Here is a 25719-nt window from a genome sequence, read left to right on the forward strand (position 1 = left end):
CACATATAATATTCATTGTAACATTTGCAAAAAGCCAATCATAAAATATGCATTTTTCACAACAGGCATTGCTGTGCTTGACTGGTGTAAATATTTAAAATTCTGAACGGGTAACGTGTCTTCCAAACTTCCCAAAAACATAATATAAATGGCAAATTACGTTGTGAGAAAACAGCTTCTGCTTTCACTTCTTGCCCCAGGGAAGAAAAGCCTCTGGGCAGGGCTGAAGCCCAGAACGGGGCTCTGAGAGCTCCCCAGCCCCACACGGCCTCACCCAGCAGAGGACCAGGGAAGATTTAATTCCACATCACAGAATCATGGAATGATTAGGGTGGAAGGGAACTCCAAATGCCACCCCTGCCATGGCAGGGACACCTTCCACTGTGCCAGCTGCTCCAAGCCCCATCCAGCCTGGCCTTGGGCACTGCCAGGGATCCAGAGGCAATTCTCTGGGAATTCCATCCCAGGGAACAATTTCATCCTAATATTCAATCTAAACCGCCTCTTCTTTTAGTTTGAAGCGATTCCCCCTTGTCCTGTCACTCTATCCCTTGGAAATGGACTCCCTCTGTCTTTTTGTCACCTCCCTTCACATCCTGGAAGGCCACAATGAAGTCACCCCAAAGCTTCTCTTCTCCAAGCTGAACAATCCCAATTCTTTCAGCCTTCCATGGGAGAACTTTGTTGTCATCCCCGTGGCACAGCTCACTGTCATTGTCCTGCTCTCTGGACAATCCTTGAATTCTGGAGTCATCTCTTTGGCTCTCAGCCTTCCATGAGAGAACTCTTTGTTGTCACATCCCTATGCCACAGCTCGCTGTCATTGTCCTGCTTTCTGGACAATCCTTCCCCCAGTTTGCCACAGTGGCAATTTTTGCCCAAACAGCTCACCCAGATCAGCCTCACCAAGGCTGGCACCTTCCTGGTGTTGCATCTGCACTTTTCCCACTGTCTCCATACTGGGATCTTCTCCGTGCTGTGCTCTTTCCAAACCTTTCCCCTGTCTTAGGTGAGTTATCCTGTGGGAACTCCCTCCTTTGGCAGTGTTTGAGACCATTTATTGAATTAAGTCTTAACACATCCAGTCCTCTCCTTATCTATCTCCATCAATCTGAACCCCAGGGACTCACAAACCTCTGGATCAGTCCAACCCCTTCTTTCTCCATCTCTTTTCCAGCTGAGGGAGGAGGATGTGTATGGAATAGGGGATTTTAAAATTATTTTTACAAAAGTCCTCAGGAGTTCCACAGCAGTAGAACTGCCTTAGGATGGTGCAAGTCCATGTGCTCGGTGAATTTCTGAAGGCAAAGAAGCCCATCCATGTATCAACAGCAGAACTTCCTGAAATTCAGCTCCATTCCATTAACACCCTCTGGATTACACCAGCACTGCTTTTTCCATATCCAGGACATTCCCATCTCATTTCCATATTGGTGTGCCCAACACCAGACTGAGCCAGGCTTTCTTCTAACACCCAAGACTTCAACCACTCTGCACAGGCTTTATTTAGAAACAAACACAAGTTGGGATCCTGTAAACTCCGATTTATATATTTTTATTTTTTACAAAAAATACATTTTAACAAGTAAATAGAAACCATTTCCATAAGTCCACCGTTGTCCAAAGTGTAAATGTACATTGTAAATTTGCCATTTTTAATATAGACATGTGCTCTATTTTGCCAGTTGTCTACAAGAAATTCAGCTACAGTCTGATGAAACGTAATAAATAATGATTAAGAAATGGAAAAGCTACACACCAAGAAATGGGAAATATAAACTTTGCAAAATTCATACGTAGTTATATTACAGCCACCTCTTCCCAAATCAAACATTCAATTTCTCTTTTATAAAGTACAACAGTAGTGCATTCCCGTTATTGGCATAGAGAGAGATCTTCTATTGAAATACTGTCCAAGGAAATAATTGCACCGAACTACAACTAAAAAAGGGACACCAAGGGATTCACTCAGGACAGTAGCAGTGCAAAGGCCAACAATATTGGCTTTATTAAAAAAAAAAAAGATACTTCCTTAGAATTAACATATTAACATATTGAACACTAATTAAATTATTTCTTGAATTTCAAAGCAAGAATAATTTTTCTGGATCACTCTTTGGGTGACCAATCCAACCACAGAGGAAAAGATAGATTTGCTGTCTTTGCCACCTAGTTTGTCATTCCCAATGACTTGGGAAGAAACCCCTGCTGCTGGCTGGGAATTTCTCTTGGTACCGTTGCTTCCAGGTTTTCCCCATGATCATGGAAAAATGGGAAGATTTAGAGCACACAATTCTAAAAGGGGACATGCGAAAAAGAGGAATTCCCTTTTCTTGCCTATAATAAAACTGTCTAAAGCTGTTGAAGCTGAACATTTTCACCCTGTTGTTTACACCACAGATAAACATCCCTCCTTTTCCAAGTGCTTCCATCTAACTGGTCCTTCCCCAGTTTTCAGGATAAAACCCTTAAAGAACCTTTCTTGTGGTACTACCGCACAAATATTCCCCAAATATTGCCCAAATTCTCACCTACTACTTACATTTCTATCCCATGAATGCAACACAGAACACTGCTGGGAGCAATGGAACAACACTGTGGGATACAACTCTGGGAAGGAAATAAAGGAAATTTTTTTTTTTTTTGCATTTCTAAGATATTACACTATTTTAGAAGAGGAAATACTCACAGGTATTAATTCTTATATAAGATCCAAAGTCAACCAAAAGGTGTCTGTAGAAAAGTATTAAGATTCCTAATAGTAAAAATATCTGCAAATTTAATTACAAATACATTTCCAAAGCAAAATCCTTAATTAAGTACATCAGGGTGGGTCAGTATTGACAGTGTTCCTTGAGGAGGAAGTGAACAGCTAAATGTGGAATATTTACACTGAGAGATCCACCTATGTCAAATATATAAAGTGAAGCAGCCCTGTTTACAGTCTGGAACCTACAGGTTATAATGGAAGAGCAATAAAACTCTGCTAAAACATGGAGATTTTAAGTACTGCTGATTTCATGCATTTGTTCTACCACTTGCCCCAAGATTTCATCCACCACATCGATGTCATAATTCACTTGCTGCAGGTCCAGGTCGGGCATGATGGTGGCCAGGAGCTGTCCCACGTTCACTCGGAGAGAGCGGAGCTTCAGGCTGGGGAGAGAACAGCACAGGATTAGCTGGAGGTGGAATTCTGTGTTCAGAGCTCACCTGACAAAGCTGGACTCGTAATCCGGACTGGATTTGCTCCATGACTCCCATAAACCAATAAAAAAAAAAAAAAAAAAAATAGATGCAGGTAAAGCTGCATCAAAATCGAAATTATTTCTAAATCTACCAGTTTTCTCAAGCGTCTCTTCAGTTTTCAGCTTGAAGGGGGATATTCCCTCAGTTTCAAACCAACACTAAACTGAATTCCTGTCAGAAATATTTCAGAGGAAGCATTGGTACAATCCTTTCCCCCACAGCACCTGTATTTCTCAAAGCAATATTAATGCCTGGTATTTTTATCCATTTACAAACCCAAACTACCACAACCCACAGGAACAAAAGGAGAGAAAAAGAGAGGAGAAGGCAAGAAAGAGGAGTTTGTCCACAGGCTTTAAAATATAAACAGGAAGCAAGAGGTATAGCCCAGGGAAAAGGCTGTGCCTCCCTTTTTTTGGTTTCCTTCCTGGATGTCCTTGCTGTGTCCTCTTCCTGATCAAATTGCTTTGCCATGAGCCATCCTTTCTGTGGCCCATTTCCTTCTACTCTCAGATCCTTTATCCAGTTCTCTCAGTGCTGCCATATCTCCATCAACTTGTGGGGGAAAGTTACTTCCAAGTCCTGCATTTATTTGCTAATTCTTTTAATAAACACACATCAGAGCTATAAGGAAAAATAAAACCAAATGCTGACAGATAAGTTTTTTAAGTGGGTCAATTCCTTTTTTTTTAAGACTGACAGGGGTCTCTGGAAATTTCCCAGGTTATTCTGCACTCTGCCAGGGTGCCCAGAGGTAGGTGCAGCCCTGCAGAGCCCAAAAGGAGGAGTCACTGGCCCAGCCCCGCCCAGCAGGAGCTGCTCGGTGCCACCAGCAGAGCGCAGCGCTGCCCTGCCACCCCCAGCACCATGGGAAGCTTCTCCAGCTGCTTCCCCAGGAGCGGAACTTCCAGGGGATGTTTTTCCAGCCCCTTTGTCCAATTTGTCAAAGTCTCTCAGCAGCAGCTCTGCCCTCCTGAGTTCTCTCCAATTTGATGGCATCAGGAATTTATTGAGTTCATCTGGCTCTGTCACCCAGGCCATGAATCCCAGAATCCCCAGGGCTGGAAGAGGACTTTGGGATTACCCAGTCCAAAATGACATCCCCAAGGCCACATCCAGACTCCTCCTGAGCACTCCCACAGTGACTCCAAAGCTTCCTGGGTAGCTCATCCCAAGGCCTGACCATTCTGACAGGGAAATTTTCTTTCCCAATCTCCAACCTGAGCCTCCCCTGGTGCCATTTGAGGCCATTTCCTCTCCTCCTTTCCCTTGGGACAGGGCAGTAAAACCCAACCCCCCTCACTGCCCCTCCTGGCAGGAGCTGTGCAGAGCCACAAGGTCCCCCTGAGCCTCCTCCAGGCTGAGCCCCTTCCCAATTCGCTCAGCTGCTTCTCCCAGGATGTTTTCCAGCCCCTTCCCAGCTCTGTTCCCTCCCCTGGTCACGCTCCAGCCCCTCAATGTCCTTTTACAGTGGCACAGAACTGGGCTGAGGACTTGAGCTGCAAAAGTCTTTTCCATTCTTGGCCTTGCTGCTGATCCCCAGTCTGCCCTCAGTCACCCCATGCTGGTTGTCTTTACTCCCTTTTGACTCTCATGGAGCTGCAGGTGGCTTCCAGGTAGATTTATTCCATGTTTTCCCTGGGATTGAGGCTGCAGTGCCAGGATGGAGCTCTGGCTGTCCTCAATATGGGTGTAACAACTGCCTTTTTCCAGGAATGTTAACTTTTGGAGACACTACGAGGCCCTCAGCTCCCTCTGAAATGCCTCTCACCTGGTCCCAGGGACCAATTTGCTGAATTGATCCCTTAACTGACTCCCTTTTATCACAGCTGATGCTTCCCCACCTTGGATTCTTCCCTGGCAGGGACCTCACCTCACTCTGCTTCCACCTGCTCTGGGCTCTTTGTGTGTGTGCTACTCCCACTTCCCAAGAGCTCCAAGCTCTCCAGTTGGAAGTTTCAACCCTTGTTTAATTCCAGGACACACCTCAGACCCTGATTCCACAGGATTTGCCTGCAGCAAGGAGTTCTTACAGGAATGTTTCAAATCCAGACCCTTCAGTTGATTCAAGACAGAAAAACAGACTCTCAAAGTGAAGTTCATTACACAGCAGAAAATAATGATCACCATCCTTTTTCCTGCCTCCCTTTTCTCTCCTTGGTTTGCAAGTTGTGTTTAGAAATTATACAACATTTTGGATATTTTCTGAAGTATCAGTTTCCTATTCTGTTGTGGCCAATCCTGCTCACACAAATAAATCATAAATCACAAACATCACCTGATAAAAAAAACCAACAACATTAGTTAGGAGTCACAAAAGGCAGTAGAAAAGAATTGCAAGCATCACATTTTATTATACAATTATCAGACATAACCTCAATCACAACATTTGAAATACAACCAACAAGCAAAAATCTTGAAATAACATCTAGAAAGAACAAAACTGATACCTTTCTCCATCAGAAAAATTTACAGAGTCTTCTACATTACTGGTGGTAGAATCGTTTGCACGTGCTACAGCCTGTGGGATTGAAGCTTTTAACTGAGCCAGCTCTGCCTTGAGCTCCTCACACTGACAGGCCATTTGATTCTTCTCCACTTCTAGGACTTCAATCTGCCAATCAAAAGAAAAAACAAAGCTGTAAAAACTCTTCAAAACACTGTGTAGTAGAAGTGCTGTGAAACACGGAGTAAAAATAGAGATAATGAAGTGTCAGGAGTGTTTCAGCAGAAGTACCTGGCTTTTGTATCCATCTCTCTCAGTGGTGCACTTGTCCAGCTGCCTGAAAACATCATCCAGCTGCACTGCCATCTCATCCACCTCGCTCTTGCTCTCTCCATCAGCACATCTGCTGCACTCAGTCTTTAGGTTCTGCAGGGTGCTGCACTGCTCCTTCAGCGTTGCTATTTCCCCCAGGGCCTGCTCATAGAGAGCTGTGACCTCGGCCAAGCTCCTCCCGTCAGCATTCCCTTCTCCACAGGAGGGAACTGTCTGCACTGCCTGATGGCACATTTCCTTTTTTACATATTTATTATTCATCTCCAAAAGCTGCTGTTCCAGTGTTTCCACCTGTTTGGTTAACGCTTCACATTTGCTTTGGTACATTTCTTTTTCTGTGTTCAATAACTGCAGCTGATTTTTCAGTTCGTTTTCCATCTCTACAGATGTCTCAGGAACTCCATTGACCTCGTGCTGTTCCTTTTCCATCTCTGCCCCAGGAATCTGGACTGGGATGGGGATGTCTTCCACCTCCTCCTTTTTCACCACCAGCTTTGGGAGCTCTGTCTGTGTTGCTGAGCTCAGCTGTTCACTATTTGCCTCTGAAGTGGTTGCACTGCAAGGTTCCCCCACGGGAGAGTCTTCCTTCTGCTTCTCCTCCTGATCCAAATTGATACACTCTGTTTTTACCACAGGGACATCAGGATCTGCTGAAGGCTTTGGAGTGCTGCTCTCCTCTAAAATGATGACATCTTCATCATCATCCTCCTCTTCGTGGTTGCTGAATGTTTTGTCACTGAGCCGAGGTGTCTTTAGGGACACGGGTGTCGCACAGCTCTGCGTCCTCCTTTTGAGACTGAGGAGGAAAATATTAAAATAATCAGTTTATTTGCTTAAATGCTGCCAAATCATTTGTTTCCAACCATGTGCAGAGTTTTGCTGAGCACTGTCCAAAAATTACCATTCCAGAAAATCTCCTGCAGGGGGTTTTAATCAGAGTAAATTCCTGTAAAAACAAGTGACTGCCATCCACACACTCACACATTATTCTGAAACAGACCCAGCATGCCCAGTAACAGTTTCAGGAAAACAGCCTGTGCAGTGTGGAGAACAAACTCTGCTCCTGAGCAGACAAATCACTAAAAATGCTCCTCTGTCATTTTCTTGCATTCACTTTTGTACTTGACAAAGTCTCCAGGTCCCTTTAACCTGGAGCTTCCCATGCTCCCAGAACTCCCACAGGAATTTCAGCAGCTGAAGCTGCCCCCAACACCATCATTTTCATTAAGTTATTAATTTTAGAAATAAACAGGAATCTCCTTTGTACAGGTCCACTCACCTGCTATCAGCATCCAAATGAGGGGTAGATACTTTAATTAAAATAGGCAGAGATCTTCTAACAGAAGCATCTGATGATTTTGGTATGAGTAACCTTGGGAGAGCTTCCTTTGTATTCGGAGGTGAGAATGTTTTGAAGTCTTTACTTGAAGAAACAGATGTTTTTAAAAATATTTCATTATTCATCTATAAGACAATGTAAGTTAAGAATGGAAATAAACAGATATTAGTAGATGCTTCATGAGGGATTTAAGCAGTTCTTTATATACCAAGACCTAAAATTCTGACATTTCCATATCCAAGTACCTCCTTGAACCCAGACTCAGCATTTTGGGATAAGAAAGGCTGACTAGACTACTCCAAATCCCAGTTTTTCATTTTAAAGTGCTGTGCAGAGTCCCAGGCAAGAGCTTTTCCCAAGCTGTGTCCCTGTCTGGAGTTTGCTCATCAGACACAAACTCCAGGACAGACATCCCTGGGAAAGCTACTCAGGGTTCATCTAGCTGGCCCAAAACAAGCAATTTTATCAATTTTAGAAATTACTTTTGTGCTGGGGGAAATGTAATGACAGAGAAACAGTAAAATGAAATAAACAGGTTAAAACAGCACATGCAGCATCTCTTCTCCAGAAATGATCTTAGGTCAGAAATTGACTTTGAATGCAACTGAAATGAAATCCCACTTCAGACATTCCCATCAAACACGGTCTGCATCTGGATTTAATGTGAATTTGAGTGTCTCCTTGCACAAGTGTAGCTGTTCCACCTCTATCCCCACTGAAATCCCCACTTTTAAGGGCATCTTTGCTTCCATATCCTCATCACATCTCTCTCCAACAAATCCCCTTTCAAACTGGGTGTCCTGCCACAAAAACAGCCACCAGTGACTGTCATCTCCTCTAGTTTTGGCCAGAGACCTTTGTCCCTCTCAAACTCCTTCCTAAGGAGAAAGAAATGGTGGATTTTCCATCACTGGGCAGCAAAGAAAGGGGATTTTGGGTTCCCTCATGGTGAGCAAATCCTGCAGAGCCACCAGAGTACAAGTGGATGTTGAAGCAGACATTGGTACCCAGGGCAGGCTCCTGCCTGCTTCAGGAGTTACCTGGTGGCCGTACTCCACTCGCCTCTTCAGTTTTTCCCTGTCCCTGCACAGCAGCAAGGAAAAAACAGACATGAAGAGCTTAGATTCAAACTGTGCATTCATTATAAAAACTAAATCTAAGCTCTAAAAGCAAACACACTACTCCTCATCTCAGCTAGATACAATAATCCAAGTATTCTGGTTTATTGAATGAGAATTTCCTCAGGAAGTTGGAAGCTTGTCTGAAGTTAGCTTAACTTCCAACAAGATCCCTTTAGATTATTTATTAAATATTTAAAACAATCCCAAACTCCCATTTTTAGAATGTAAAGCAGCATCACAATTACCCAAATCAGTTTTTGTCATACACCTTAGCTAAGAACCCTTTTATTCCTAAATAAATGTATTGATCTTTTCAAAATGCTTCAACATGGACCTTTGAAAGTTACACAGCCAAGATTTCCTAACAGCCCCCAGACTTTGCTTCTGGGACATCCCAAACCATTCCCACACTGCCAAATCCTATGGAACATCATCTCTCTGGGAGCTGAACTATCACCCCAACTGCTGCACAGCTCTCCCTGGTAGTTTTTAGTGTTGAGGGCCTTGTAAAAGTCTGGCAAGCACATTTCTCTCCCTCTCAAGACTTTTCATAGAGGTGCACAGAAAGAAATGAAAGAGAAAACAATTTCTGTTTCTGCTCCTTGTTTTCCCATGTCGAATGTGTTTGGAGAATTGTTTCCCTGGGGTGATGCTTGGTTGGATTCTGGTGAGGATTGTTTGAGCCTGATGGCCAATCCAACCCACCTGGGGGTGGGCTCTCAAGAGAGAGTTGTGTTAGAGATAGAAAAAGTAGTATATAGTTTTAGTATCCTCCTTTTATATAGTACATTAATGTATTATAGCATAGTTATAATAACGAAATAATTCAGCCTTCTGAATTGAGTCAGACATTGTCATTTCTTCCCACTGGCCTCACCTGCATTTACAATATAAAAGTCTCCAGAACTCACTTTTTCTTGTAGGTTTTCTCATACGTGGGGTGTATTAAGTCGTCATCCTCTGGTTCTTCTGGCACGTTACAATTCCTGAGGGAAGGAAGAGGACAGGAAAAAAAAACACAAGAGCAGGAGCTGAAGAGCCCTGCTGCTGCCAGGGGGTCTCCAGGGCCTGGGAGGTGTCCCTGGGCTGTGTCCTTACCGGAACTGGGGGTCAGGGTTGAGGGAGCAGTACCACTTCTCCGGCAGGTGCTCGATTCCATCCGGGAGCTTCCGCCACTTGAGGCACGCGTCGCACTGCACCCACGTCTGGTCAGGCTGTTTCCTGGGCAAAAACCAAAATCAATCAGCATCTGCACACCAGAGAGTGTTCAGCTATCAGATAACCCCGTGTTCAGTTCTCTGCTGTCACACTGGGACTCACTGGATCTCCTCCACGGGCAGAGCTAAGGGATATTCCTCGTTTTTCTTGGTTTTCATCTCGTTCCAGTAATCGTTGAGCTTTTCTCCCAGTGCTGCTATCGTGAGCCTACAAAGAAAAGAATTTAAAGACCACCTTGAATAATTCAATTCTAGCACAGAAAGAAGCTTTATAAACTCCAGTGACAGAAAAGTGCATGAACCACTTTAATATTTCTAATCGCACAAGAGTGGGAGAAAAGCTTTTCTAAAAGCTTTTCCTTTTTTCTTTCATAAAAAGTTTTTATTTAGAAACCTGTAGAAATGAGGAATTGTCTGAAGTCATGTTTGTCAGCAAAGAAATTCCTAGAAATACAAGTCAGAGCACAAAGACTGAAATCAAGAATGCTGTTGATGGACAGAGCAAATCCTGGAGGGGCTTCACCAGTTCAGCCTCAAGCAGAGAATTAAAAAAGCACAAAACCCATCCAGCATCTCACTCTGCTTCTGGCTGTCCCTGTACACCCCAAATGCAGGTCCATGGCTGCTCTCAGGCTGATGTCCAACTTTACAACAAGGAGATGGCAAACATTTGATCCCTTCAATGTGATACAAAGTCTGCACTCTGACAGAAGGAGCAGCTCAGTCTCACCCAGGGTAATTTTCAGTTTTGTTTCCTGCTCAGGGCTCATGGTGCAGCTCAGGGACTCCCAGAGCTGGCATGCCCAGGAGGGAGAGGTGAGGAACAACAACAAAGCCCCCAGGTGAGCTGGAGGTGAGGACAGCCCCTGGAATTCACCTCTGAGCAATCCAGGGATGAGCAACCAGGCCCAGTCCTCCCTGGCCTGGCTCAGCACCGCCCCGGGCCTTGAACCAACACAAATGTTTGTGCAGTGAGCTCATGTGAGGCAGAGCTGGGATCCAGGGATTGCTGAGCCTGGGGACACCAGGAGGTTAGAAATGAGCAGTGAGGCATGGATGGCACCACATCCCCTTTGTAGGGAGGGGAGAACTGCAGGGCAGCCTTCCATCAGGTTCACAACTTTCCAGCCCAAACCAAAAACATCTTGTGAAAGCACTCCTGGCACAAAAACCACAGGAGATGTTTCAAGTGTGGTGTCACTGTGCCCACCCACATTCCAAGAGCAGGGGAGGTGGCTGGAGGTAAAACCAGAGCAAGCTGGAGAGTTACATTTCCATTTAACAGTACTGAAACCAGAGGTGAAATGCAGTTGCTGCTTCCTGGGTGGAACACAGCTGGCATGGGAATGCTCCTGGGTGATAAACAGCACAGCAGAGTGGAGACACCACAGCCAGGTCCTGCTGGAATCCCTGCAGGAATGGGAACTCCACGGCACCAGGAGCTGACAGAACAGAGCAGCCAGGAGAGGAGAAGCTGTGTTGCTGCTGAAGCAGCAGCTGAGGTGAAATCCCTCTCCTCAGACGAATTTGGCTTGTTATTTAATTTAATTTAATTTAATTGTAAGATTAACTCACACCTCTACCCCAAAGTTACATCCAGGAACAACTGGATGTGGCACTCTAAGGTTTGGAGGTCTTTTCCAACCTTAATTATCCTCTGACTCTCCCCACTTGTCTGGATATTGACTTAATTATATTTTTTGGACAGACTGGTTGGGCACCAAGTTCCCAGATTTCCTGGGGTGCTGACACACAAATCAAACCCAAGGGATTGAGGAAACCTCCCTTGCCTGTGAAGTGTTCCAAAAACCCCAACAAGTGGAGACCATTCCCTGCCAAGGGCACTCCCAGTTCCTCTGCCCAGGAACTGGTGCCACACAGGAAATGGTTCAGCATCACCAACGTTTGATGCCCGAAATTTCCACATTAAAATCCACATTAAAAGCACTGTTGGGCACATGGAAAATCACTCCTCATGAACAGCCACAAAACAATATCCAGGGAAAAATGTGGAAACAAGGCTGGTGTGGATATTGTGGGAAAATATTTATAAGGAAAAGGAAAAAGACAAAGAGGGGACAGACAAAAAAGGGTCTAAAAAGAGCTGTTTGCATTTAAACCAGGTTTGGCCAGAACACCAGAAACTTTTATTCTTCCTATTTAAAGAAGCAGCTTTATCAAGTATTTCCCAGGAAATGGTAATATGGGCTAGAAAATGCAGATAAAAATACCTGTATTCATTGGTGTAGTCAAAATCTTGTTTGTTGTGAGTTGGTTTTAGGAAGTTGCATTCAATAATCCCAACAACACCCACACCCATGTTGTTTGCCTGCAGGGAATTAAAGTTTATCAGGAAAACCAGCACAAAATCCATGCCAATATTGCAAGAGTTTGTTGTAGGTAATTATTAACTGCAACTACACTGGGTAAAAAGGATTTTCTGGCTTATGATTCCTCTCCAAGGAGAGAGTCTTGATATAAACCCCCTAAAGAATAAATCCTCTGCTCCCCCCATCTTTTTCTCCTGAAAGATGTGATCAGATTTCATATTTTTGTATCTAACAGCCTCAAAACCAAACAATTTAATAAAATTTTTAACTGCTGCACACAGTAAAAAAGGTGATTTTGTGAAATATACATCAATATCTTGCTTTCCATCAATATTCTTTTTTAAAATCAGTATTTGGATTAAATTTGTCAAGATGTAAAAATATTTTGAAGCCTCAATTTCTTACCTTTAACTGACAGCCAACTCTTTCATAAGCTTTGATGAGTCTGTTTTTGTGGTACATCATTATTCCATAATGATCTTTGTTTCTGCAGTTAAATCCAAAAGTAATTCTGACTGTTTTGGCCTTTGAGCAGATATTAAGGAAAAATAGGACGAATCTCATGGAACACAAAATTTAAGAGTTGCTCTGAGTGGGTCTTGGAGCTTTCTTTTCTTATATTGAGATAATTCCTTCAGTAGGACTTAAAAAAAAATAATAATAAAAAAAAACCATCCAAAAAAGAACCCAGAATTTATCAATATAACTGAACAAAATCCAGTCACAGAATTCAGTTCTGCAATGGAAATATCAAAGGATACATTGAGAAATTTAGGTCTGTAAATATCCCTCTCAATGAAGGCCAAACTTTTGGAAACCAGCTGTGTTTTCACCTTCTGTCCTCTCAGGATGATCTGCATGGTTGGCTTCAGGTACAAAATACTGCAGTAAGCCTATAAAAGAGATTAGATTAAAATTAAAATATTGACACCCTCCAGCATCCAAAAATAATCCTAATTTTAAAAATCCAACACGTACTCTTAGGGAGTAATCACTTTCTGGAACAATCTGGTCCAGTCTCTCCTGTTTTTTGTAGCCTCTTTTGCCTGTTTCATCCAAATCTTCTGGAATTCTGATGTCATATTTATCCTTGTCAAAGTCAAATTCTGGTCTGTTGTTTTTATCTCTAAGAATGAAGAAGGGAAAATGTATTAATTATAGGGGGAAAAGCAAATACATGAGGAAGTGTTGTGGTCATCAGGAAAGAAGGAAAAAAAGGAGAATTCCTCAGAGATTTGCTAAAATTCACATTTGAGTCCAGCTTGCCATTTTTTAAACTGCACACAGCTTGTTCCAGTTACTCCACATACAAAGAACCCCCAAATCCTTCTATGTTTGCATCCACTGAAAGAAAATGTGAAATGAATGAGGTAAGAAACTGTATTTCTCTTACTTTCTAAGATTCCAAATGATGATCCTAGTGCCTTTTTCCCCCATGATGGCATCCAGCTCTGCCAGCAATTTCTCCTCAGTAGAGAACAAGGAATGTGTCAGGATGGCCTTGAGGCTGTTCTTGGATTCTGCTGGATCACTGATCTGCCGTGGGCACTGTGTTAAGGAGAGGGACTTGGAATGGAGTAAAGATTTCAGAAAATGAGGGAATTTCAGGACTCACTTCCCAGCTTCTCATTCCACATCTCAGAAATCCTATAAAGCTAAAAGTTTTAACCAGTCTCCTGGAATTTTCTGCCTTATAGCTCCTCTCCAAGGAGAAAATGTTGATATAAGCATCCATAAATAAATTTGAAATTTTGATATAAATTTTTATATGAATTAATATTTTATATAAATTATATACAATTTGAAAAATTTAGATATATTTGAAAATTTATATAAATTCGAAAATTTGATATAAATTTTAATATAAATTCATAAGCTATATAAATTACATCAAATTTGAAAATTTGATATATTTGAAAAATTGATATAAATGTGAAAATTTGGTATAAATTTTCATATAAATTCCTACGCTATATGAATTACATCAAATTTGAAAATTTGATATATATTTGAAAAATTGATATAAATTTGAACATGTTATATAAATTTTCATATAAATTCATATGCGATATAAATTACATCAAATTTGAAAATTTAATATATATTCGAAAAATTGATATAAATTTGAAAATTTGATATAAATTTTCATATAAATTCATATGCAATATAAATTACATCAAATTTGAAAATTTGATATATATTTGAAAATTTGATATAAATTTGAAAATTTGATATAAATTTTCATATAAATTCATATGCAATATAAATTACATCAAATTTGAAAATTTGATATAAATTTGAACATTTGATATACATTGTCATATAAATTCATATTTGTATAAATAACATCAAATTTGAAAATTTTATATATATGTGTAAAATTGATATAAATTTGAAAATTTGATATAAATTTTCATATAAATTACATCAAATTTGAAAATTTGATATATATTCGAAAATTTAATATAAATTTGAACATTTTCTATACATTGTCATATAAATTAATATTTGATGTAAATAACATCAGATTTGAAAAATTGATATAAATTTGAACATTTTATATAAATTTTCATATAAATTCATATGCGATATAAATTACATCAAATTTTAAAATTTGATATAAATTTGAAAATTTTATATAAATTTTCATATAAATTCATATGCGATATAAATTCCATCAAATTTGAAAATTTGATATTAACTTGAACACTTGATATAAATTTGAAAATTTTCTCCTCTCCAAGGAGAAAATTTCGATATCAAAATCCATAAAAGCAGCCACAGATTTCCTCTGGGCGATGTTTCCCCCCAAATTTGGGACGCATCCCCGACTTTTCCCAAGGAATGCGGGAAGGATATGGTGGTTGGTGAAGGTGACGATGGGAACCATGACGTGCTCTGCTTTGGTGACCTCCAGGTAGGTCTGTGACAGCAGCCCCACGCTCATGGTGTCGCCGTTCTTGGTGAAGACGATGGCGTCCCTGCCCAGGCGCATGGAGCCCGACTTGAAGCCGTTGCCGTAGAGCCCCACGGGAACGCGGCCGTTCATCACCGACTTCTCGCTGAAACCGAAGCTGCAACAGCAAAAAATCAGCAGGGAGAGGTGGGTGATGCCTCTCAGCTTTGAGCTTTTACACTTTTCACATTCTGTGCTGATTTAATGCGCAGTTCTGAGCTTCACGTTATGGGATGGTGAGCTCTGTGCACAGAGCAGAGACAAAACAATTCCTGCTCCAGCTGGGCACCAAGGACAAATGATCCAAATCTCAGCCCAGGAGCACAAACAGCGTGGGCTGGAGAGAGAAAAACAAGCAGGGTGGGACTGCCTGGGCTAAAGCTGGAATGGGACAATGAACTCCAAGGTGCCAATGGAGCAGAACTGATCCCAGGGAGAGCCCCCGGGAGCGCTCGTGCATTTTGGGGCCATTTTGGGTCATTTGGGTGCAGCCCTGGCTGGGCTCTGGTGCTGCCCAAGGTGGGTCCATGGAGGAGATCCTTTAATAAATCCCTGCTTTAGTCTGTAGCTCTGCCCAGCCTCTGCTCTAGGGCAGCCTTCAAAAGGCATCAGCTTCTGGCAACCACAAATCATTGGGACATGGCAGAAGAGCCTCACCCCACCTCACTGCACCCTCCTATCAGGGAGAATATTTTATCTTAAAGAAAACTGACATTTTTCTAGCCCTAATATAGGTATTAAAATATCCCTGAAACATAGGCACCCATCAGGGAAGAAGAGGTCAATTTTACAATAAGGAAGGAAAAAGTTTTATCTGAGACAACTGGAATAAACTACTAGAGTCTATTATTCTCTAGCTTTAGGTAAAGAGCTTTAGCTCTTTATTCTTTTGTTCTAGGACAGCCTTCTCAAGGCATCAAGAGTGGGAAAAAATTCCCTGAAAAACTTGAGGGTTCAAGAGATTCAAGCACAAGACTTGGCAAATTACTTAACCCAACCCTCTTGTTTTAGAGGTCAGGAACTACTGAACAATCAAATCCTAAAATCACCTGGACAACGCTACTAAAACCACACAGCAAAAACTCAGGAAAATCTACTTCCAGCTTTTAAGTACAAAATAGAAATATCAAGTTTGGAAATAGGTGAAAAAGCATTCTTATGGGATTCTGGTAGTTATCCTGTAATTTCACAATAAATACTAATAAAAGCCCCTAACCCTTCTTCATCTGTCCACTTCCTAGAAAATGTTTGATTCACAAGTTTTCCATTTCCATACCTCACTTCAAGTAAAACAGGGAACTGCATATGAAATTTAGGATTTATTATAGTATCTAACAGAAAAGTAAGTTTGAATTCAAGCTTGCTCAAATTTAAATCTGCAGGCAGAGCAATTTTTTACACTAAGAGAAATTGCACAGAAAGCTTTTTGCTACTGTAGAAATAAGAGAAAAATCTGTTCCAACCCCACAGAATATTTAAAGAGATAATTATTTAAAAAATAGAAAATCCATTGATTTTTCTACAATACATTCTATTACTAATATTCCAATGGGTTTGAGCTGAATATCCCTTTTCCTTTCATTCACTAACTTAAACTAAAGCAAGTGTGTCTGTGCCCACAGTGACCAAAATCCCCTCTCAGGGGGTGCTTTGTGCTTTTAGCATTGGATCTCACACATTTCATGTACCCTATTATTATTATTAATAATAATAATAATAATTGATGATGATTATAGTAAAAATAAAATGTTTGAATTCTCCTTATCTCCACTAGCAGCCACTACAGAGAGTTTCCACAGCATAAAAGGAAGGCTGAAAGAAAGGACAAAAGGAAATTATGAGGTAAAAGTTCCCTGACAAAGTTACAGGGAAGCTTTAGCAGCATCTGCCCCCTCTGGACTCTCACCTGGACATTCAGAAATGCTGAATTTGAGAGCAAAATCAATGAATTACAGATGAGAATCAGGAAAACACTGATCAGTACCAGCAGCAGAGCTGGAATTTGTACAAGACAGGTGTAAGGGGCTGCCCACCTGAGCATTTTGTGCAGCTTCTCGCAGTTCATGCCGTTGCCATTGTCGGTGAACGTCAGGCAGATGTTGTCGTTGATGACGGTTTTGTCAATCCAGATCTGTTTGGCACTCACATCTGGATCATAGGCATTATCTGAGGGCAAGGAAAGCAAACAGCGTGGGAGACCACAAAACAAAAATTCAGCTGAGTGCAAACACATTTTAAAGTCAGAGTGTTAGGATGGAACAGCTGCACCCAAAGTGTGAAAAATGCATATTCTATGATTGGCTTTTTGCAAATGTTACAATGAATATTATATGTGTAATGTTAGAAAGTTATGCTGTATTAATTCTCTTAAGTAGTGTGTTAAATATAGTTTTAGGTTCTAACATAATGTTAAAATAGAGACTATGTATGTGGGGGAAGTTTTTTTTTAGGAATTAGATACTCTCTTTGAGGAACACCTAAATTTTCCAAAGGAGAGGAATTTATAGTTTTCTTATCAGAAGAAACTAATTTTTTCAGGCCTTGCTCAGACTTGAAGACGCCAGAGGATTAAAGGAAACAGTTGACATACAACAGACAGAGTTTCTTGTTTAGAATAGAATGTATGCATAACCATGAAGGATGTATGAATATGCAACAAGTGTATTGTTTTAAGGGTGATTCCTTTGTTCACAAGGAATGCTTTTTGTGACTTGCTGTCTGAGAGCATCCGGATGTCCGTAATTCCTTGCTTTTTATTGTCTTGTAACTGTCCTAATTCTAAACTTTATTACTCTAATTGTATTACTATTTTTATAACCATTTTGTTATTATTAAACTTTTAAAATTTTAAAAACCGAGTGATAGGCTTTTTTCACAAAACACACACAAAATTCCCTGGATTATCAACGACAGCAGAACAGAGACCAAAGATGTAGCTGGAGGTGAGCAGCTCACACGAGAAGAGAAAATGAAAGCAAGCCAAGCTTCCAGTTTCATTTCCTGCCTGCAGAGCAGCTGGTGCAATGTCTGCTTTCTCCCAGCCCTTACAGAGGGGAGCTGCAAAATGCTTTAGACTCAACTTTCTGTTTACAGGATGTGAAAATCAAACAGGAGTGAAAGAGAAACCGGGGCTCCACAAAGCCCTCCTGGCAGCACAGCCTGGATTTGTGAGGGGGAAGGAGGGTGGGATGTGATGGCACCTCTGCCTCACTGCCTGCTCTGCAGGTTCAGCTGAGAGACAGATAACAAGCCAATAAAAGGAATCACAGGTTGGTGATTGAAATCTTGGCAGGTTTCTTCCTATAAACTTTATGTCCAAATTGCATCACAGTGAAATAGTTCCTAAAATGTATTTCAGCATCACAAAAAAAGGACAGACAGGTACAACTGAGAGTTTAGAAGTATTTGGAGTGTGAAAAGAGCCGAGATGATTGAACAGATTGTATTCCCAAAACAGCCAGGCCTTTCCACAGCCACAGAGTTCTGCTCTCCTCCTCTGGGACAGCTTTGGTCTTATCCAGCTGAAAATCCCTCTTTTCTTCTGTTAGGTTAATTTTCTGGAGGAAAGGGGGAGGAAGAAGCAAAGGGGGGAAAGGAAAGAAGCAAAGGGGGGAGAAGGAAAGAAAGAAGCAAAGTGGTGGGGGAAAGAAAAGAAAGAAGCAAAGGAAGGGAAGGAAAGAAAGAAGCAAAGGGGGGGAAGGAAAGAAAGAAGCAACGGGGGGGAAGGAAAGAAAGAAGCAAAGGGGGGGAAGGAAAGAAAGAGGCAAAGGGGGGGAAAGGAAAGAAAGAGGCAAAGGAGGGGAAGATGTGTGACCAGAGGAGTTGCTCCCTTTGGCAGCAGCAAAGTTCTCAATCAGTGCTTGGCTGGGCTCTCAAGCCACACCTTTATTTTGAGGAACCAGTTCATTATTCCCTGACTGTGGAAAAGAGGAACACTGGGGATGTCCAATTAACTTCTGCTGAAAATCAAAGGCAAGATGATCAACAGGAGCTAACAAACAGATGCACAAGCCCCGGGTAATGCAGGTAACAGGACCAGAACAAAGAGCAAAACCCTGAGCATGTTCAGCCAGGTTTTTCCATGAAAGGAAGGAAAAAGGGTTTTTAACAAGAAACAAGAATTATTCCAAGCTATTTATCACCTACCTATGAGTTCTGCAATTGCACTGAAGGGCCAGGTGTGACTGGTGGAGTTGGTGTGCAAGAACTTTGGGGACAGCTGGAATAAAGCACAAGCAGGGGCATTAATTTGTGCTCTCCAAGGCAGAAACCAGGCTGTCAAATAAAGGAAAATTTCATGAGGCTGGTTGGGACAACACCATCAAAAGGCTGTAATTGAGGCAATTTCTGGGTATTGGCAGGGAACATTAATACAGCTCTTGAAGAGGAAATCCAGCAACAGTCTCAGCATGGTCTGAGCATGGGCTGTTCATCCTAACAGTATTTATAAAAATATAAGGAACTACTGCTATCAGAGGTTACAGGAAACATCAAAGCCGTGGTCTAAACCCAGTAACAGAAGTTCTCAGATGTTAAAAACTCATATTTTAAACCAAGAGGATTCAAACTTCATGTGAAGAGTGAGCAGCACCCAATACCCTCTGTGGGTCACTGTCTGTGCCCACAGTGACCAAAAACCCCTCTCAGAGGGTGCTTTGTGCTTTTAACAGCTGGATCTCACACATTTCATGTACCCAAAGGCACAGGCACTGCCAGAATTAGATGAAAACATGCAAATAAAGCACTCCTTTATGGGATGTAACTTGGAGATGTCAGTGCCAAAAGAATTGCCAAGCAGCCCCAGCCTAGGCTCACATGCATTCACTTCAAGACTTGGAAAACCAGAACTAAAAATCCATGTAAATTAAGGACCTGTCCATGCAACATTTGGAGAAATTTGAACTGCTGCAGCTGCTACTTGTGTTTGCATTATCCCTGAGGAAATCCATGGTTACACTCCTACAAAGCCTTGAACACAAACGCCCTGCACAGATTTGCTCAAGCCCCCTGCCAGAGTCGTGGTGATGGCAGAAAAAGCAGCACCTATGAACACAAAACACTGAAAACAGCCCTTGTACCACTGAGTCACACAAAAACCACAACACAATCCACATTATTATACAGAGAAAATCCAATAGGTATTTTAAAATACTGTGTACATATCCATACTGCATCATTTTTACACAGTTACTCATTGACAAGCACTTTTATCAAGGTATGAAGTGCAAATAAAAGTGCAAATAAAGTGCAGATAAAGGCAAGCAGCCACTTCAAAACTCCAAGGTGAAAAGGAATGATGCTAAAAGCAAATCCTAGAGCCACAAACCAGGCACCAGAGCAGGAGGAAGGCACAGGGAGAAGCAGCAGCCCTGCTTCAGAGCAACAGAACGTGCCAAGAGCCGTCACCTCGAGTCTCAGGTCACAGCAGCACATGACACAATTCCAACTGCAACCTAATCCCTGCATTTCTCCATGGAGCACCAGAGGGAGCAGACAGCACCTTCCTCGTCGCCATCTGCGCTGCAGAGCTCCAGGTTTACAGAATCTGGTGCATGGAGTCAGGCTAAGCCAGGGTGCTCCCAAACACTTCCAAGTCATTCCTCTGGGCTATTAATGGAAAGTTCACATGTGCCACAGCATGTGGGCAAAAGGATCTTTGGATTTCTCCCTCTGCTGTGCAGGAACTCAGGGGAACCTCAGAGCCCTGGGTGATTCTCCTCATCTGATTCTCCAGCATCTGCTCCTTGGTTTTCTAAGCATCGGGATCAAAATCCACCAGAAACAACTGATGGGGTTTTCCCCACCTGAAATCCCTCCCTGGCAAAACAAAACCACATTTAAAAATCCCAACCCACCACAAGGATGCACATTCAGGGATTTGGCACCTGCTCAGCTCCCTGCTGAAATACTGAACAACTCCAGCACCACAGGGAGCTGGAAGTGCTGGATTCCCTGCTGGATTCATTGCTGGATTCCCTGCTGGATTCATTGCTGGATTCCCTGCTGGATTCATTGCTGGATTCCCTGCTGGATTCATTGCTTGATTCCCTGCTGGGTTCATTGCTGGATTCCCTGCTTGATTCCCTGCTGGATTCATTGCTGGATTCCCTGCTGGATTCCCTGCTGGATTCATTGCTGGATTCCCTGCTGGATTCATTGCTGGATTCCCTGCTGGATTCATTGCTGGATTCCCTGCTTGATTCCCTGCTGGATTCATTGCTGGATTCCCTGCTGGATTCCCTGCTGGGTTCTCAGCAAGAGGGACTTGGCAAGAAGTCCTGACTGTGGTTTTGACAGAGGCATCAATTCACACTTGGGAATTTCATGGAATCCTTGAGGTTGGAAAAGCCCTCCCAGCCCATGGAGTCCCAGCTGGGCCCCATGCCCACCTTGTCCCCAGCCCAGAGCACTCAGTGCCACCTCCAGGGGACACCTGCAGGGATGGGCACTCCAAACCTCCCTGGGCAGCTCTTTCCAAGGCCTAACCACCTTTTCAAGGAAGAAATTCCTTCTGAAAAGGAAGCAGCACCTCCCCTGACCATCAGACAATGCTGAGGACAACTCAGTGGCACCATCACCAATAAATGTCCTTTTTTGCCTGTAAACCAAACCAGTCTGTGTGCACAGAAATCAAACCTTGCCTGTGTAACACAAACCACTGGGAATTCTGAAAACATCACAGGAATCCTGCTGACATTCTCCGGATCTCTGCCTGAGGAGGGTTTGAGAAAGGCTGCAAGTGGTTCACAGGACTGGGAATTGTGACAGGTAAAGAAAGGGCTGGAAGATGGGAACTGGAGCAAATGGAGTCTTGGCTCTCATATCTCCCATCCCTCAGCAAAAGCTGAGCAAGTGTGCCACAGGGAATTCATGGGAAAGCTACCTCAGAGCACACAGCACCTCCTGATCACAGAATTCCAGACTGCTCTGGGCTGGAAGGGACCATAAATCCCCCAAACCCATGAAATGCCCCACAATCAAGCCCTGCCCCAGGCAGGGACACTTCCCAGCAGAGCAGGATGCTCCAAGCCTCATCCAGCCTGGCCTTCCTCATTGAAACAAGGAAAAAAAACAGATTAAAGACCAGGAGAACAGTGGTTTAAGGCCATCAGTTTTGTAGTTTCCTCCAGAGCAATCCAGCTCTCAGCAACCACTCCCTAATTCCTGATGAACTCACCAGGAAATATTTCAGACCGTTTGTCCTTACACTTCATTCATCAACGCATCACTTTAATTAGCTCATAATTAATTGAGAGTCAGTAGAGCTGAACACTCACTCTGCCAATCCAGCTGCTTTCCTCGTTCAGCCAAACATATTTCATTACTAAGTGGGTATTGTTCAGTAATTTCATTTTTTCTGTACAGCCAAATGCAACTCAAACCTGCATATCTGAAACGAAACAGTCCCAAGAAGAGCATCTGCTGCAGTTATAACCAGCAAATATTGAAGAATAAAGCAGTTTATCTCTCAAAAACTACAGGCAGCTTTGGGAATTTCAGTTTCCCATCCCTTGCAGATCGTAAGGTGTGCACAAATCCCAAACCCCTGCAGAGTTTTCCTCATCTTAGGAACTTCTTAAATTTCTATTATGACCCATGATCACGACAGCAATTCATTCATTTGAGTGAAAAATGCATCTTGAGATCCCTTTCCATGGGGAAATTCCTGCTGAAATTTCTCCTGCCAGCTACACAATCCCAGGTGTAATCACCACTGTTCAATGAACCACATCAAGGGACCGATCCAAATTAAAAATCACTTAAAATATTAACCTGGATCACGTCTTCCTTGTTCAGCTGGACAGAAACATTGCCAGAGCACCAGCAGGAGATAAATTCCAGGGTGGGATGAGTTCCCAGGCCCTCCCAGTGCCTCTGAATCCATGGGAAATACTTTATATTCCCAAAGAACTGTGACTACCAGCCCTCCTCACCATTCTCTGCGTTAAAAAGCATTTTACAAAACCTGGTCAAAACTGCATCAGCTGCTTCACCTGAGGAAAAAAACAAAAAAACAAAACAAAACAAAAAAAAAACCCAAAAAAATCCAAACAAACAAACAAAAAAACCCAAACCAAAACAAAAAAAAAAAAAAAACCAACAAAAAAAATCCCCAAAAAGCTCAAACCCCCCCCCCCCCAAAAACAAAACAAAAAAAAACCCAAAACACCTAACCAAAAACCAAAAAAACCACCCTACAAACCCCACAGCTTTCACTGGAAAACCACTGAATGCAAATTCTCAGTTGTGCCTGCAACAGGCAAAACCAAAGAGCAGCCTAAAAATAATTCAGAAAGTTACCAAGTTCATCTTGTTTCATTTGTACCTATGAGAGTTCAGACTGACAAAGTGATTTCAACCTGAGAATGATTTTAAACTCTGAACTGTCACATGCAAAGGCTGATTTTTGATATTTTTCCTCTCAAGATGATCAATAATATGTCCAAAAAGTAATAATAAACCCAAATCTTGATCTAAAGAAGCAGGACAATCCTGCTGCAATAAATACCACACAAACTGTGGGTTTCAAACACTTCCATGAATTAAAGGCCTGAAATTAAAATCAAAATGTAATTTTGGAACTGCAAGGAGATGATGTTTAGGGCTCATCTCTAGAATAATTTATTTTAGCAACTTTTATTAGGGTAATATAAATTCACATTAAAGTAACAGAAATGGATATTAGGGTAACATAAATCGATATTAGGTGATAAAATTTCAGCCAAAGGTTGGACTCAATGATCTGGGAGGTCTTTCCCATGCTAAATGATTCTTTAATTCCAGCAGTGCTGAGCATATTCGAACACACCTTTATCTCTCAAATATTTCATAAGTTACTCATCAGAGCACTCCTGCTTCTTTTCACTCTTCTAAAGCAGGGTGATGAGAACAGGTATTGATTTGGGAAAAAGCCCTCCTGTTTCACCTGAAAAAGCAGCTTTAACTTCATTTCCATGGGCACAAATAATCGAACACTTGGCACAACAGCTCAGCAATACTAAGCAACAATACCGCGACTGAAAACACAACACAGCAGCATTTAACTGCGCGAACACTCATCCCTCTCAGCCGCAATTCGAGTTAAAATGTAATTAGGCCGCTTGCGATAAAAGTAGTTAAGATGTGAAGTTCCAAGTCTGCAATTAGAGGTCACCAGAGGCGGGGACATCCCAACCACAACACCGAGCCCACCCCTTCCCTCACCTTCCCCTGGGCACAACCCCCCAGAGAAGGGGATTTTCCCGGCTCAGAGCCGCCGTGAGGGCGGGGATGTGGGGCTGGGAGCTTCCCCGCCCTCACTGAGGGAGTGACCCTGGCAGTGCCCAAGGCCAGCCTGGACGGGGCTCTGAGCAGCCCGGCACGGTGGAAGCCACCCCAAGCCGTGACAGCAGGTGTGAAGGAGCCGGTGGCTGGGGTGCCTTACCCCGACCAGCCCCGTCCCCGCCGCCCCCGGCACTCACCGCGCTGAGGCGGATCCCGCCCTGTGTTTTCGCCGCCATCTTCGGCCGCGGCCCCGCGCGCGCTTCCGCCTCCCCGCGGCCTCCCGCGCTTCCGGCGCCGGGCGCGCGCGCGGGGCGGGGCTGCGGCGAGGCCACGCCCCCTCCCTCAGGGGCGGGGCGGGGCTGAGGGCGCCGTGAGGGGATGGCGGAGGCTGAGGGGGGTTTGGTGAAATCTTGTGTAACTGTGCCCGATGCCCGCCTTGTCCCCAGCCCACAGCGCTAGTGCCGCCTCCAACCCGCCCTGGGCAGCCCCTGCCGAAACCTGAGCACGTTTTCCTGGTAAAAATATTTCCTTTTCCAGGATTTGATAGAACCTTGTCCGACTGTGCTCAATGCCCGCCTTGTGCCCAGCCCACAGCGCTCAGTGCCACCTGCAGGGATGGGCGCTCCAACCCGCCCTGGGCAGCCCCTGCCAAAATCTGAGCACCCTTTCCAGGAAAAAGTATTTCCTTTTCCAGGAAAAAATATTTCCCTTTCCATGAAAAAATATTTCCCTTTCCATGAAAAAATATTTCCTTTTCCAGGATTTGATATAACCTCGTGCAACTGTGCCCGATGCCCGCCTTGTCCCCAGCCCACAGCGCTCAGTGCCGCCTCCAACCCTCCCTGGGCAGCCCCTGCCAAAACCTGAGCACGTTTTCCTGGAAAAAAAAATTTCCTTTTCCAGGAAAAAAATATTTCCCTTTTCAGGATTTGATCTAACCTTGTGCGACTGTGCCCGATCCCCGCCTTGTCCCCAGCCCACAGCGCTCAGTGCCACCTGCAGGGATGGGCGCTCCGACCCGCCCGGGGCAGTCCCTGCCAAAACCTGAGCACGCTTTCCAGGAAAAAATATTTCCTTTTTCAGGAAAAAATATTTCCTTTTCCAGGAAAAAATATTTCCCTTTCCAAGATTTGATATAACCTTGTGTGACTGTGCCCGATGCCCGCCTTGTCCCCAGCCCACAGCGCTCAGTGCCGCCTCCAACCCGCCCTGGGCAGCCCCTGCTGAAACCTGAGCACCCTTTCCAGGAAAAAATATTTCCTTTTCCAGGAAAAAATATTTCCTTTTCCAGGAAAAAATATTTCTCTTTTCAGGATTTGATATAATCTTGTCCGACTATGCCCGATCCCCGCCTTGTGCCCAGCCCACAGCGCTCAGTGCCACCAGCAGGGATGGGCGCTCCAACCCGCCCTGGGCAGCCTCTGCCGAAACCTGAGCACCCTTTCCAGGAAAAAGTATTTCCTT

At 43.2% G+C, this 25719-nt stretch overlaps 1 protein-coding gene across 1 annotated transcript; it reads right to left on the reverse strand.

Annotated features, from left to right (window-relative positions):
- Positions 1–1539: 1539 nt before the first annotated feature.
- Positions 1540–24584, reverse strand: MORC3 (MORC family CW-type zinc finger 3). Its single transcript, XM_002187785.7, has 17 exons — positions 24453–24584; positions 19138–19210; positions 17025–17157; positions 14895–15109; positions 13429–13576; positions 13014–13161; positions 12797–12928; positions 12441–12560; positions 11937–12034; positions 9809–9913; positions 9587–9709; positions 9400–9474; positions 8408–8450; positions 7308–7492; positions 5987–6824; positions 5700–5863; positions 1540–3156 (listed from the first exon to the last, which is right to left on the reverse strand). The coding sequence occupies exons 1-17, from the start codon at positions 24489–24491 to the stop codon at positions 3003–3005; spliced, it is 2793 nt and encodes a 930-aa protein (XP_002187821.5). The 5' UTR covers positions 24492–24584; the 3' UTR covers positions 1540–3002.
- Positions 24585–25719: the final 1135 nt, after the last annotated feature.

The sequence above is a fragment of the Taeniopygia guttata genome, chromosome 1 (assembly GCF_048771995.1).
Source record: "Taeniopygia guttata chromosome 1, bTaeGut7.mat, whole genome shotgun sequence".
NCBI classification, from domain to species: domain Eukaryota; kingdom Metazoa; phylum Chordata; class Aves; order Passeriformes; family Estrildidae; genus Taeniopygia; species Taeniopygia guttata.